The sequence below is a fragment of the Lithobates pipiens genome, unplaced genomic scaffold (genome assembly GCF_037356315.1).
Source record: "Lithobates pipiens isolate NorthernLeopardFrog02 unplaced genomic scaffold, aLitPip1_a1.2 Scaffold_8, whole genome shotgun sequence".
NCBI classification, from domain to species: domain Eukaryota; kingdom Metazoa; phylum Chordata; class Amphibia; order Anura; family Ranidae; genus Lithobates; species Lithobates pipiens.
Genome location: NW_027507903.1, coordinates 642937834 through 642953923, shown reverse-complemented (window position 1 = coordinate 642953923; position 16090 = coordinate 642937834). Strand labels below are relative to the sequence as shown.

At 47.1% G+C, this 16090-nt stretch overlaps 1 protein-coding gene across 1 annotated transcript; it reads left to right on the top strand.

The window, feature by feature from the left end:
• The first annotated feature begins 1021 nt into the window (after window positions 1-1021).
• LOC143961621 (E3 ubiquitin/ISG15 ligase TRIM25-like) lies at window positions 1022-6894 on the top strand. Its single transcript, XM_077470944.1, has 2 exons — window positions 1022-3400; window positions 3432-6894. The coding sequence occupies exon 1, from the start codon at window positions 1055-1057 to the stop codon at window positions 2615-2617; it is 1563 nt and encodes a 520-aa protein (XP_077327070.1). The 5' UTR covers window positions 1022-1054; the 3' UTR covers window positions 2618-3400; window positions 3432-6894.
• Window positions 6895-16090: the final 9196 nt, after the last annotated feature.

Below are 16090 nucleotides of genomic sequence, written 5' to 3'. Positions count from 1 at the left end.
TGGATTGTAAATGGCCATATCATATATATGGGAGGGGGGACATGGAATTTAAAGGGGGCAGTGCCATTTAGTATTTACTGTCCTAAATGAATACTGTTGTTGTCTGTTGTGTTCAGACTTTTCTACATGCAGGGAGTGCCTGCATGTAAAAAACAAAGAGTTCTGATTGCTTGAATTTTTTTGAAAACCACGGGCAGTAATCGTGATTCACCGCGAATCGTTGACAGGATAATCGGAATCAAATCGTGAGAAAAGTGAAGATGTGCACCTCTAGTGTACAGAATGGGAGAGAACGGATGGAAGAGAAAGGGGGGGGGGGGTAAGAAGGCGAGACATGGGGTGAGAGGAAGGAGAGAGAGGGGAGAAAAAGAGCGAGTGAAAAAATAAGGAGGGAGTTTCGAGTACAGAATGTATTTACAGCTCACTCACCAAGCTTGGTCTCTCCTATGGTAAGACAAGGTGCAAGCAGACAGCATCTGAGCTGACAACTGCAGGTTGTATTTTGTAAATCTGCCACTAGTGCCCACACAACCCCTCCAGAGTCCACAAGCAAGCAACCATTTTAAACCTGTCACCCTCACAACCCCCTCACACCGTCTGAGTGATCTCACTGCACGCCCCGAGGGCTGAAGTGTGGGTGGACAATCAGCTGCCGGCTCCTATCCCCGCCTGACGCCTTTCAGACCTGCAGCACAAAGCAGAGAAGGAATTTCAGAGCACTTCAGTCGGCTCTGTAAAACAGGTCTGATAGGTGACACAAAAGAGAAAAATGGTGGGTGGTCAGGGCTGTACCGGAACGCAGGGCACTAAGCACTAGAACTGGGGAATGTATCTGCTGTGCTCAACTCTAGTTGTGCCCCTGGCTATGGACACAGTGGGTATGCTGTAGAGGATGAGCTTTTTTCCAGAACAAGTACATAATGACTAGTATTAAATGAGGCCCTACACATATTCACAGCCCAGCCTCGCCCTGTGTAGGAGGAAGTGACCCTCCCAACTGCATTCTTCTCCGGTGTCAGAGAACTTCATTTCATTTCCTCGTCTGCTGTCAGCGATGGCGTCTTCTGATCTAAGAGCTGAGTTGGAATGTTCCATCTGTCTGAACATTTATAGAGATCCTGTAAACCTGAGATGTGGACACAACTTCTGCCGGGTGTGTATTGATCGTGTGCTGGATACACAGAGGGGGTCTGGAGGATATTCCTGTCCTGAATGCCGAGAGAAGTTTCCGGCTCGGCCTGCACTGCAGAGGAACATAACACTACGTAACATAGTGGGGAATTTCCTGTCTGCTCAGCCACATCAGAAGGAGTCTGGGGTCTTCTGTACTTACTGTGTGGACTCTCCTGTACCTGCTGTTAGATCCTGTCTTCGCTGTGAGGTTTCTTTGTGTGATAAACACCTGAGAGTTCACAAAAAGTCCCCAGAACACGTCTTATGTGACCCCACCTTGTCCATGGAGAGCAGGAAATGCTCCGTCCATAAGAAGATCCTGGAGTATTACTGCACTGAGGATAATACCTGTGTCTGTATATTTTGTGTGACTGGAAAACATAAAGGACACCAGGTGGAGATGCTGGATGAGGCTTCTGAGAAGAAGAAGGAGACACTGAGGAATGTTCTGCAGAAACTTCTGACAAAGAGAGAGGAGACGGAGGAAAGAGTCCAGAGTCTGCAGGAACACAGGAGGAAAGTAGAAGAAGAAGCAGCTGGTGACACCGAGAGAGTCACTGTCCTGTTTAGAGATCTCAGGAGACGTCTGGAAGACCTGGAGAAGAGAGTCCTGAGGGAAATCTCCGGGAGGGCAGAGCGGATCTCCATCTCCATCCGGGATCTGGAAATAAAGAAGGAGGAGCTGTCCAGGAAGTTGCGTCACATTGAGGAGCTGTGTAACGTGACGGATCCACTGACTGTCTTACAGGAATCAGACACAGGTGACTTGTGTGATACTGAGGATGGAGATAATGAGGACAGAGAGAGACATGAGGAACTCCTCCATGATGGAGGGGGTCTGGATGTGGATGGGATATCACACACATTACACACATTATCTGATATAATAACAGAGGTAAATGTATACTTCTATATACAGGGAGCTGCAGACATATTACTGGATGTAAATACAGCTCATAATATTCTCCATATATCAGATGACAGGAAAACTGTATCCAGGACAGATAGAAACCAGAATCGCCCAGAAACACCAGAGAGATTTCAGTATACTCAGGTGTTGAGCAGTCGGAGTTTCTCCTCAGGGAGACATTACTGGGAAGTGGATGTCGGGGGATCAGGTAACTGGGGAGTCGGGATGTGTTACCCCAGTATAGAGAGGAGAGGAGATCAGGCAGCGATTGGAAATAATAACAAGTCCTGGTGTTTGTACAAGAATGGTAATCAGTATAAGTTGAGACATGACAGTAAAGAGATCCTCTTACCCACCAATATCTCCAGTAACAGAGTCAGGATATATCTGGATTATGAGGTCGGACGGATCTCCTTTTATGATCTGTGTGACCCGATCCGACATCTCCACACCTTCACCACCACCTTCACTGAGCCCCTCCATGCTGGGATATATGTATGGGAAGGTCGTATAAAGATCTGTGGGGGAAATTAGGAGAACTCTGTCCAGAGACAGGTGATGTCATGGGAAGATGAGATTGCTGAAAGGATAATTAACTAACCAACTCCTGGAGTCACGTCTATTGGACAGTCATTAGGACAAGAAGATTGACACTGGGAACCTTTCCTCCTTCCCCTCCCCCACATGTACACTCTCTGTGTGGGGTGGCAGCAATGAACAGATTCAGAGGATGCACTGTGGTCATTGTGATGTGGTCACCTCTCCTCTCTTTCCTCCTCCTATTCCATGTACACTGAAGAGTGGTGTCATTGTTGGTGTCGGTGTTGGAAGCACTGAGTTGGACATTGCTGTGCAGCATGTTCTCCGGCAGTGGCGGCTGGTGAAGTTTTAGGATGGGGGGGGCGCCAGACCCCGCCCTTCCTCTTTAACCCCTCCCACTTGGTGAAAATGGGCATGGTTTGAGCGAAATAGTAGGTGTGGCTCTAAGGTGGTGTGGTTAGCGTCTGAGATGAACGAGGGATGGAGGGAGAGGGAGAGAGGGATGGAGGGACAGCAGGCCCAGATCCTACACAACAATAGAAATATGGGTATTCTAGAAAGTTTAACAATCAGAAGATAAAGATATTCCAAACACCTGGTGTTAGCACTTCAATCATCCCGCCACCATGGTTGTTATGGTGTCAGGATGATTTAAGTGCATTATTTCTATTAATACATTGTAATATAAAATTAAATCATTCAACTCACCATAATGCAGAATCAGTGGGAGCCCTGAGCGTGTCACTTGCCATGTCGCCTGCCACCGGATGCCATCAGGTGTCCCCAGCAGAGGCCGTCCTTACATCAGGTGCCCCCAGCGGAGTCCCTCCTTACATGCAGCCTGTGTCACATCAAATGCAGCCTTTGTCACATAAAATACAGCCTGCGTCCCCCCAAATGCAACCTCTATCCCCCCAAATGCAGCCTCTTTCCCTCCAAATGCAGCCTCTGTCCCCCCCTAAATGCAGCCGCTGTCCCCCCTAAATGCAGCCTCTGCCCCCCCCTAAATGCAGCCTCTGTCCCTCCAAATGCAGCCTCTGTCCCTCCAAATGCATCCTCTGTGCCTCCAAATGCAGCCTCTGTCCCCCCAAATGCAGCCTCTGTCCCCCCCTAAATGCAGCCTCTGTCCCTCCAAATGCAGCCTCTGTGCCTCCAAATGCAGCCTCTGTCCCCCCAAATTCAGCCTCTGTCCCCCCAAATGCAGCCTCTGTCCCTGCAAATGTGGCCTCTGTCCCCCCTAGTCCCACCAAATGCAGCCTCTACCCCCCCCTAAATGCAGCCTCTTTTCCCCCACATGCAGCCTCTGTCCCCCAAATGCAGCCTCTGGTCCCCCGTAAATGCAGCCTCTGTTCCCCCAAATGCAGCCTCTGTCCCCCCAAATGCAGCCTGCCTGTGTCCCATTAAATGCAGCCTCTGTCCCCCCAAATGCAGCCTGCCTGTGTCCCATTAAATGCAGCCTCTGCCCCCTAAATGCAGCCTGTGTCCCCCCTAAATGCAGCCTCTGCCCCCCCCAAATGCAGCTTCTGTACCACCAAATGCAGCCTCTGTCCCCCTAAATGCAACCTCTGTCCCTCCAAATGCAGCCCATGTCCCCCCAAATGCAGCCTCTGTCTCCCCAAATGCAGCCTGCATGTGTCCCATTAAATGCAACCTCTGTGTCCCCCCAAAATGCAGCCTGTGTCCCCACCAAATGCAGCCTGACTGTGCCCCATTAAATGCAGCCTCTGTCCCCCCCTAAATGCAGCCTCTGTCCCCCCCTAAATGCAGCTTTTGTCCCCCCTAAATGCAGCCTCTGTCCCCCCTAAATGCAGCCTCTGTTCCCTCCAAATGCAGCCTCTGTCCCCCCCAAATGCAGCCTCTGTCCCCCCTAAATGCAGCCTCTGTCCCTCCAAATGCAGCCTCTGTCCCCCCAAATGCAGCCTCTGTCCCCCCCTAAATGCAGCCTCTATCCCCCCAAATGCAGCCTCTGTCCCCCCCTAGTCCCACCAAATTCAGCCTCTGTCCCCCAAATGCAGGTTCTGTCCCCCCCCGAAATGCAGCATCTGTTCCCCCAAATACAGCATCTGTCCCCCCTAAATGCAGCCTCTGTTCCCCCAAATGCACCCTGCCTGTGTCCCATTAAATGCAGGCTCTGCCCCCCCATGCAGCCTCTGCCCCCTCAAATGCAGCCTTTGTCCCCCCAAATGCAGCCTCTGTCCCACCAAATGCAACCTCTGTCCCCCCAAATGCAGCCTCTGTCCCCCCAAATGCAGCCTGCATGTGTCCCATTAAATGCAGCCTCTGCCCCCCCCCAAATGCAGCCTGTGTCCCCCCCAAATGCAGCCTGACTGTGCCCCATTAAATGCAGCCTCTGTCCCCCCCTAAATGCAGCCTCTGTCCCCCCCTAAATGCAGCCTTTGTCCCCCCTAAATGCAGCCTCTGTCCCCCCTAAATGCAGCCTCTGTTCCCTCCAAATGCAGCCTCTGTCCCCCCCAAATGCAGCCTCTGTCCCCCCTAAATTCAGCCTCTGTCCCCCCTAAATGCAGCCTCTGTCCCTCCAAATGCAGCCTCTGTCCCCCCAAATGCAGCCTCTGTCCCCCTCTAAATGCAGCCTCTGTCCCCCCAAATGCAGCCTCTGTCCCCCCCTAGTCCCACCAAATGCAGCCTCTGTCCCACCAAATGCAGCCTCTGCCCCCCCCCCCCCAATGCAGCCTCTGCCACTTCAACCCCCACCCCGGCGGTACTTACCTTGCTGTTGTCCTCTCCTCTGGTATCTCCTTCCACTGGCAGCGCTGATGGATTTATTTTATTTACATTTTTTCTTTTTTGTGGCTGCCTGGAGGGGGCCCACAGTGGCGCCCTATGGACAAGCCACCACTGTGGTCTCATGTGTTCTACATAATGTGTGAGGATATCTGTAGAATATCAGGAAAAGAGGAAGAGGAGGGGTATAACCCGGGGTGTGTGTGTACAGAGCAGCATAGAGCTCTCACCTTCCTCAGGATGTACAGGACATAAAAAGAGACACATACTGCTAATATATCATCACACACTAACCTGTCTGCATCCTACACAATTGTATTCTAGGAATCTGTATGGAGGAAGTATGGTGGCCGCCATTGATAACTACTTCTAAAGAATACTAGTTCCCTGGCTGTCATTCTGATCCAATGGCTTCCATACTTTCTAGGTAACTGACCCAGAACAAGTATTCCATTTGGTCGTTTTGAATTAACTTGGATTTCTTCATCTGCATGATTGTTCCAGGTCAGTGTCTCAAAGTACTGAGACAATACCAGAGACAGCCAGGCAAACAGCATTTTCAGAAGGGGTCCAGCAGTGTCTTCTCCATAGTCCCCTCAGTACAGGTTTCATTTAAAGTCTCAGCATGAGATTTTTATTATTTTTAATTAAATTTTACTATAATACAAAATGCTTAAAAAGAACAATAATGTGTTTGGATCAACTTTATAAAAAAAAAAAAAAAAAAAAAAAAAAAAGGTATTTGGGAATAATTTACTCATTTATAAATCACTTTTTGTGTCACTTTTTTCTATAACTTGTATATATACTGGTACAAATATTTCCATTGATGACAGGGCGCTTCCATGACACGGTGTCACTGGAAATTCTGGGCTTCCCTATCAGACAGACCGGCAGCAGCTGCTGACTTTTGGGTTGTCTCTCTCTCATTGATCCTCCACACAAAGCTGTATGAAGTAGAGGACAGGGAGGTGGGTGTGTCCTTCCTCTGACTCATCCAGCTGGGTGTGGCCTGAATAGCAGGAGATCAAATTACAGACTTCACAGTACATAAGTCAGTAACTGGAGGAGAGCTGGAGAAACTGACCCAATAGCACCACCTGCTGTCTGCACTTGGCAAATGTGAAATATTCATAAACAATACTTTATGTTTACCTGGGATAAAAAAAAGTTTTACATTTTCTAAATTAGACCCGATCATAATCATTATATAATGAAATGGTTCAGCAACAGAATACATTCTCCAACACCAAGGAAGGAGAAACCACACCTCTAATCTCTACATTGAAGTTCCATTGGGCGCTAACCCATCAGAGGGAGGAGTTTGTGCAGATGGTGTTGTATCAATAAAGTTGATTGTCAGACTGGAATCCTGAGTGTGGCTACTGCTTGTTTTGGAATTGGTAAATATTCGGCTTGGATGAACCCAAAGATCAACCCAACATATCCCCAGTCCTGATTTCATGGTGTAAAGGAAAGTACAATGATTTATGGTTTTATAATAAAAAATGTAAACATTTATAATCTGATCCGTGAATTTGTTTTCATTTATATGTAGCGCCGGCTCCTGAAGAGCACGCGCTATGTTTCAATTTAAGGTTACCCCTGAACTGCAGTTTGGTTTGGGTAAAATTGTTTAAATTTGGACCTCAGCATCAGTCTGACTGGACTATGGAATGTTCAGCCTGGCCACAGGGGGCGCTGTCCCTTCTGGCAGGCATGGAACTACAGTCTGGTTGGTTGCTTTAAGATTACTCTCTCTTGGAGCCCACCCAGTGGGAGTGGCGCTCTTGCTGTGCTTTCTGGGAGAGGGTACTTAAGATGCGGACGTCACGTGGTTCTGGGTTCCGCTCTAGAAGGATGTGCTGACTTCATGGTCCTGGTCCTCCTGACCAGCCCCCAGGAAGGCTATGGCCTGGGGTGCAGATCCATCTGACTTGTCGTCTCGGGGCTGGCTAGCCCGAGGTAAGGAAACTAAAGGAGGATTCTGAGGTGTTTGGGTGCCGTCTCCGGTCTGGGAGAGACCCAGTGACTTCATAGCTATCCAGAAGAAGGCCACATATGGGTTGGCTTCTTAGCAAGAGCCTGGAGGAGCTGAAGTACCTAAGAGAATCCGGTCTCGTGGGTATCGCCAAGCTGGCTGAAAGATCCAGGTATCACGCGAGTGTTCTACAAGTTTAGTTTTCCTATGGGTTCTACCACAACGTCTGTGGCACAGACTTATCCTTGTATGTTCTACAACGTCTGTGGCAGAGACTTGTTCCTTAGTAAGCACTTTGTTGGCTACTAGGCCTTGTGAGAGAGGGACTGTCCAACTTGAGTGATCATCCAGTTGTGAATGGCTATTCTCTGGATGCAGTCAAAGTAAGCAAGTCCTTCATTATTGACTTTGACACTAAAGCCTTGTACACACGGTCGGAGAATCCGTCGGAATGTGTCCTATCGGACCGTTTTGTCGGATAATCCGACTGTGTGTGGTATGCATCGGACTGTTTCCGTCGGAATATCCGTCGGACCAAATTTTCAAACTTGCTGGAAATATTTTCCGATAAACTGGTCCGATCGGACATACTCCGATCATGTGTAGAGAATTCCGATCGGACAAAGTGCCACGCATGCTCAGATCAAATTCCTACATCAAAGCTATTGGCTACTAGCCTGAATGTAGTCCCATCGTAACGAAATTACATCATCACGTTCTGAAAGATCGGATTTTTCGACAACTTTGTCTGACCGTGTGTATGCAACAGTTTCGGACAAGATCCGACGGATTTGGTTGTCGAAATGTCCGACCGTGTGTACAAGGGCTAAGAGTACCTGAACTTCCTTCCTAACCCTCTGATCCCACTTTAAGAGACTGTTCATTGTCCTCGTTTGGCAAATAAAAATCCCTTCATGTGGATTCTGTCGTCAGTCTCTCAAGTTACTGGCCCATCTACCATGGGAACCCCCTAGACACAAATCGAGGAGGAGAAGATAACGGTAAGCCCTATTCAAACCAGCAGCTCGTTTGGGGGTTAGTGCTACATGTATAAAACATTTATTTTAGAAATGTAAAGGGAGCCTCCATGACACTCAGTTTATAAGGCATGCTGTTTTTTGGGGTCTCCAGACTGGACAAGTAGCCTAATTAGGCCCAATTTGCCATCCAAGTGCTGTCATGCCCATCCTCCTATCTAAGAGAGAACATGGCATGATGACATTGTTACAAGTATCTAGAGCAGGGATATGCAATTAGCGGACCTCCAGCTGTTGCAAAACTACAAGTCCCATCATGCCTCTGGGTGTCATGCTTGTGGCTGTCGGAGTCTTGCTATGCCTCATGGGACTTGTAGTTCTGCAACAGCTGGAGGTCTGCTAATTGCATATCCCTGATCTAGAAATTGATGTTAATAAAGAATTGGGGTCGGAGAAGTGGAAAGCTTTAGTCACCTCCCGGTAACAACAAGGTCTGGGGAATGCCCAGGGAAAAAACCAAAGCCTACTTACCACCAGCTCGCAGACAACCAAATTAACCTGTCTAACAGTATGCGTTAAAAACAGGGGTTTAGTCCGCACGCATTTGCAAATGCATGCGTAAGCCACAGAGCCACGTCAAGGCACCCTGGTATCTGTGGTCCTAACACTAACATGGTGTCCCCGCAGTGGAGGCACATGCATTCTGATGGTTAGATGAGGGCAGGTGGACTGAAGGGGAGCCACCCCTCCTTAAAGGTACAGGAACACACCAAACACCCAGCAAGAGCACAATGGCAGCAAAGGTGTTGGTGCACTGCTGGACCAATGCAAACACTACCGTGTTATCAAGAACTTGCCCACCGCCCTCATCTATAGCTGGCTATCGCAGTAAGTGGCTTTGGAAGGCTAAACAACAGGTAACAACAAGGTCTGGGGAATGCCCAGGGAAAAAACCAAAGCCTACCTACCACCAGCTCGCAGACAACCAAATTAACCTGTCTAACAGTATGCGTTAAAAACAGGGGTTTAGTCCGCACACATTTGCAAACGCATGCGTGAGCCACAGAGCCACGTCAAGGCACCCTGGTATCTGTGGTCCTAACACTAACATGGTGTCCATGTCACCTCCCCCCTATTACCAATGAATAGATTTTAATGCCGCGTACACACGATCGGAATTCCGGGCAGAAAAAGACAGATGAGAGCTTTTCTTTGGAAAATGCGGCCGCGTGTAGGCTCCATCGGGATGTAGCTGTCCGAATTTCCGCCAGCCAAAAATTTATAGCATGTTCTCAATTTTCCAGACGGAAAAACTTTCTATCGGAAATTCCGATCGTGTGTATGCAATGCCGACACGCCAAAATTCATGCATGCTCAGATTCAACTATGAGACGGAAGCTTTTGGCTACTGGCTATTGAACTTCCTTTTTCTAGTCCCGTCGTACGTGTTGTACGTCACCGCGTTATAAACAATCAGAATTTGGTGTGACCATGTGTAGGCAAGACAGCTTGAGCCAAATTCCGTCGGAATTCCATTGGGAAAACCATCAGAGCTTTTTCCGATGAGAATTCCGATCGTGTGTACGCGGCATAACAGCCCCAACACAGACTGTTCTACAACCTGCTGCCACCATTGTGCCATCTTGACACCATATATAGTATACTGTATACACTGTACAGTATATATTATATATACTCCAGTAGATGTCACCGCACACATATCTGAGATAAAATGGTCCTGGGTGGTCAGCAAAGCATGAAGTCCATATAATATAAACGATAATGCGGCACTCACGGGTCTGGAAAGGCGAACACTCAGTGATGAGGTTTTATCTGGAGGTTTCGATGAGGCACAAGCTCGCCTTCCTCAGTCCTCACGACAACAATGAAGTGACACAAAACAACATATATACCCTAAAAAACCCTCCCATCATCACCACCCACATGTGATGATGTCATCAAGTGCAAAGGTCAAAGTTCTAGCTTAAAGGGGTTTTCCGGCCGTTTTTTTTTTTTTTTTTTTAAAGTCAGCAGCTACAAACGTTGTAGCTGCTGACTTTTAATAAGGACACATACCTGTCCAGCGAGCCCACAATGTCGGCCACCCCGAGGCCGATCCGTCCATCGGATCGGCTGCCGCCTCCGCCATCCTAACTGAGGGAAACAGGCAGTGGAGCCTTGCGGCTTCCCTGGCCTTTTCCTGCTGCGCTTTGTGAATGCCCCCCAGTTGTTTCCTTGGACACACACATGTCCCAGAAGACAACGGGGCCGCTCGCCGAGGAGGAGGAATTTTTTGTCATTTTTTTTTTTCTTTTTAGGGTGGCCCTCCACTTTAAGACCACTTTCACACTGAGGCACTTTTCAGGCGCGTCCGCGCTAAAAAAAAAGCACCTGAAAAGCTCACGAAAACGTATTTCCATTAAAATCAATGAACACTTTCACACTGGGGCAGTACGCTGACAGAGCGGTGAAAAAAACACCCCCTCTCCATTGAAATTAATTGAAAGCTCTTCAAAAGCGCCTGAAAAAGTGCTCAGTGATTTACTGGCAGTTTACAAGCGCCTCAGCTTGAAAGAGGAAAAGAGAAGTATGGTTTTGGGGGTTATTGCCGTTTGCCCCCCCCCCCCCCGCTGCCTCTTCACTGAGAACCGAGCCAGCGAACACCGTCGATGGCTCGGTTCTCTCGCCTCCCCAAACAGAGAGCTGCTGCCTGTCAGTCAGCAGCTCTCCTGCTCTCCTCCTCCACGCTGGTTGGAACGCTGAGCTGTGAAGGGGGCAGGGATCAGCCGTCTCAGAGGCTCGCTGAGAGGCTGAAACGGCTACCAGTCCACCGGGCGCATCAAGACTCCCAGAGTTGGGATATTGCGGTGCCTGGACGGATATTGGTGACGTCAGCAGAGAGCGGACTTCAGACCACTCCCTGCCAAAAACGGGTCACAGAAGTGCAAAATGAATTGCACTGCGGTGACCCCATAGGAGGAGCCCAGCCAAACAAGCTCAGGCTGGACTTCTCCGTTAAAAAAAAGGCAGACAAATGTCCAAGTTAACCACTTCCCACCCAGACCAATTCTGGCACTTCGCTCCTACATGTAAAAATCATAATTTTTTTCTAGAGAATTACTCGGAACCCTCAAGTTTTTTTTTTTTATAGCAGAGACCCTAAGGAATAAAATGGGGACGTTGCAACTTTTTTTGTCACACGGTATTTGCGCAGCAATTTCTCAAACGTGTTTCATGAATAATAAAAAAAAAGAAACAGTAAAGTTAGCCCGATTTTTTTTTTTTTAATTATGTGAAAGATGATGTTATGCCGAGTAAATAGATACCTAACATGTCACGCTTTAAAATTGTGCATGCTCTTGGAATTGCGCCAAACTTTGGTATTTAAAAATCTCCATAGTCGACGCTTTAAACATTTTTTACAGGTTACCTGTTTAGCGTTACAGAAGAGGTCTAGTGCTAGAATTATTGCTCTCACTCTAACAATCGCAACGATACCTCACATGTGTGATTTTAACGCTGTTAACATATGCGGGCACGACTTACGTATGCATTCGCTTCTGTGCGCGAGCACGCAGGGACGGGGACGGGGGGGACTTTACGTTTTCTTTTATTCTTTATTTTACTTTTTTTTACACTTTCTCTTCAAATATTTTTTTATCACTTTTATTCCTATTACAAGTAATGTAAATATCCCTTGTAATAGGAATGTTGCGTGACAGATCCTCTTGCAACTATGTAACACTAACGACAACGGGGAGGGAAAATGGCTAATTGGGCCCAATTTGGTGGGGTGGCACAGTGGTGTAGTGGTTAGCACTCTCACCTAAGCAGTAAAAAAGGTTTGCTGGTTTGAATCCCCCACCACGACACTACCTGCCTGGAGTTTGCATGTTCTCCCTGTGCCTTCATGGGCTTCCTCCGGGTACCCCAGTTTCCTCCCACACTCCAAAGACATGCAGGTAGGTTAATTAGCTTCTGTCCAAAATTGGCCCTAGTATATGAATGGGGACCTTGGATTGTGGGCTCCTTGAGGGTAGGAGCTGATGTGAGTGAGCAATGTACAGTGACAGGGACAATTGTAGACACTCACCCAGGATGGACTGCTGTCTAACTAACTCTTTATGGAGAGATCTGTGGTCTATAAGACCCCACATCTCTCCTCCAGGCTGGAAAGACCAAGATAAAAATAAATAAATAAACTGTCTCTGGCCTTTCCAGCCGAGTCCCCAGCATTGTTTACTTCCACCGGCCCGCCGGCCCGGAAGTGACGTCATAACATCGTGCCCAGGCCTCTGATGCCATGTACAAATGATCGGAATTTGATGTGACCGTGTGTAGGCAATATATGAACCCCCTCCTTTTCTTCTCCTTTCTCTGTCCTGAAGAAGGAACTCTCCGAAACGCGTTGGGTGTTGGGAGGATTCATTATACGCATGTTTGTTATGGTGATATTCACTGACTGTGTTCAGTAAAATCAATGTTCTATTTTTTTATTGTGCTTAAACTTTAATAAATATAAGCAAACAAGTTTTTTACTATACTACGTTGATATTATTTTTTATATAATACATGTGTTGCCTAAAAAGTCCAACCAGGGGAACTTTCTTTCTTTTCTATTGTATATTGTGGATGTGGCACACAACTAGCGCTACATTTGCCATTCGCCCCCTCTTTTTCTCGACATAAAATTTTGCAACAATCGCAACAATTCTGTGCTAAAAAAATATGTATAATGTTTGGGGGGTTCTAAGTAATTTTCTAGCAAAAAATACGGATTTTAACTTGTAAACACCAAATGCCAGAAAAAGGCTTAGTCGTGAAAGGGTTAAAAGTCAGCAGCTACAGTATTTGTACCTGTTCAGCCTGATCACAAAGTGTAAGGGCACCAGGACCAAGACCAACTCCCGATGAGAGGACCACACACACACTAAGATCACTGCCACCAATCATATACCTCCCAAATTTTTGAGATGGGAATGAGGGACACCTATTAGCAAAAGTATGTAGGTATAGGACACGCCCCCTTAAAGGAGAATTATACAAAAATAATGATTAGCTGAACCTACAAGTACTACAAGCGAGACACGGAAGTCGCTCCGGGATACATGGCAGCGGCGAAGAGGAAGACGGAGGACGGCTTTGGGGGCTTCCTTCTCAGGTAAGTTATTCATAATGAGCCAGTATGCTATGTATACTAGCTCATTATGCCTTTGCCTTACAGGGTGCATTTAAAAAAAAATAAAAAAATTGCCTTTACTTCCTCTTTAAGCTCTAAGGAAATGCTTCATCCCAACTGATGCCCCTGCGGCAAAGCTCCTGGAGAATGCACTTGCCACTCAGTATGAAGGGAGCTATGAAGCCTAGAGGATCATAAAGAGAGGCTACGACTGAAAGGATGCCACGATGAGTTGGGGGTCGATCCTTTATGTCAACACTGAAACTGAAGGTGTTGTCTTCAATTGACCACTAAATGCCAAGTACTTGTCCTTCTGATGTTGAGTCTGGGTTAAGTTTGAGCGGTTCACTATTTGTTGCTCTTTCTGATGGAGCTACACAAGACAGGACGTCCCTTTTTATTAGAGTTGAACTTATGCAGTCTTAAAGGGGTTGTAAAGGTTCGTTTTTTATTTTCTAAATAGGTACCTTTAAGCTAGTGCATTGTTGGTTCACTTACCTTTTCCTTTGATTTCCCTTATAAATGTTTTTTTTTCTTTGTTTTCTTTGTCTGAAATTCTCACTTCCTGTTCCTCCTCAGTAAGCTGTTCAGTAAGCTGTTCTGGATGACTAACCACCAGCTCGGATGATGGTGAGAAGTTTACTGAGGAGAAACAGGAAGTGAGATATTCAGACAAAGAAAAAAAACATTTAGAAGGGAAATCGAAAGAAAAGGTAAGTGAACCAACAATGCACTAGCTTAGAGGAACCTATGTAGAAAATAAAAAACGAACCTTTACAACCCCTTTAAGCCAGCATTTTTACATAATCCTTGCACTTCGAGGATTAGATTTGTAGCTTCACTGATTGTTGAAACACTGGTTAGGCCGTCATCGACATATAAGTTCTTCTCAATGAAGGCTGATGCTGAAGGATACTCTGCCTTGTGTTGTTGTGCAAGATACTTGTGGCCAAAGTTGGCACATCCTAGAGATGAACTGGCACCGAAGAGGTGAACTGCCATTCTGTATTCTTTTGGTTCTGTTTCTAACTGGCTGTTCTCCCACCAAAGGAACCTTAAGTAATTCCTGGAGGGATGTAGAACTGGTGAAACATCCTTTCAATGTCGCATATCACAGCAACTGCTTCCTTCCTGAAGCGACAGAGGACCCCCACTAGAGAATTTATCAGGTCAGGACCTGTCATTAAGGTGTTGTTAAAACTTTGCTGAACAATCAAAGGCGACTCTTAACTTGTCTGGCTTCTTGGGGTGATAAACCCCGTGATGTGGGATGTACCACACTGTTTCTTGCTCTGATAATGAAAGGGCTGGCTCTGCATCACCTTTTCTGATAGTCTCTTCCATGAGTGCAGTGTTCATAGTACTGTTTATTGGCCTTTAGCCTTTTCTTTAGATGTTGAATTTGAATGATGGCCAGCCTATTATTGTTTGGTAGTGTTGGTTGACTGTTGTCTTTGAAGGGTAACGGCATCTCATAGTGTCCATCTTTCCTTTTCATTATGGTTTCAGAGAGAAGCTTCACAAAACGAACGTCATCTTGAGACACATACTTATCTTCATAATTTCTTCAGAGAAGTCAATTTCTAGAGCCTTTAACATATCAGTGACCGGAGGCATTGGCATTTCTTTTACTGCGACTCTGTGTACGAAGCTCTGGCTACCCCGTCTATCAAGATGTGGATTTTCTGATCCTATGATGCTCCAGCCGAGCATAGTTTTTTGAGCAAAGGGTTCATCTTCTGAGCCTGTAATGACCTCCAATGGAGCCAGTGCTGATGGGCAATCGTAACCTATCAGCAGACCGACTTTGCAGTCTTGAAGTGGCTGTAACTTGTTTGCCAAATGCTTGAGGTGTGGCCAGGCATGTACTGGCCATCGGGACTACAGGGAGTTTCCCGGTGGGCCGATGGCTCAGTGGGCCACTCTGATGTAAGGGGGCTGGTGATGGGCCACTCTGATGTAAGGGGGCTGGTGATGGGACACTCTGATGTAAGGGGGCTGGTGATGGGACACTCTGATGTAAGGGGGCTGGTGATGGGACATTCTGATGTAAGGGGGTGCTGATGGGACACTCTGATGTAAGGGGGCTGGTGATGGGACACTCTGATGTAAGGGGGTGCTGATGGGACACTCTGATGTAAAGGGGTGCTGATGGGACACTCTGATGTAAGGGGGCTGGTAATGGGACACTCTCATGTAAGTGGGCTGCTGATGGGATACTCAAAATGTAAGTGGGCCGGTCTGGATGAAGTCCAGGGCCAAATTTCTGTCCCACTCCGGCCCTGTGTGTGGCCACTGAAGTGCAGTCTCCTTGGTAGGGATGTGAGACTTATCTACTGGAATGAAGTCTCCCGTATAGGCTTGACTATAGTTGGACTATAGCTTTAGAGTTGAAGCCACGCACTTGCAGACAGTGAGTAATTTGGTTTGATACAACTGTATCAATGGCTGTCATGGTGCTGAGCTTTAGCTGTAACGGCTTGGTGCTCACACTTCGCTTAAATACCAGGTCTGACAAAATAAAGGTTGAATCACTCTGCGTGTCAAGTAAGGCATAAGTGAGGATTTCTCTCTGAGGCTCCGCTGCA

What these genes read in the sequence shown, in the direction of transcription:
- LOC143961621 (XM_077470944.1), top strand. Translation starts at nt 1,055, where the DNA reads ATGGCGTCTTCTGATCTAAGAGCTGAGTTGGAATGTTCCATCTGTCTG.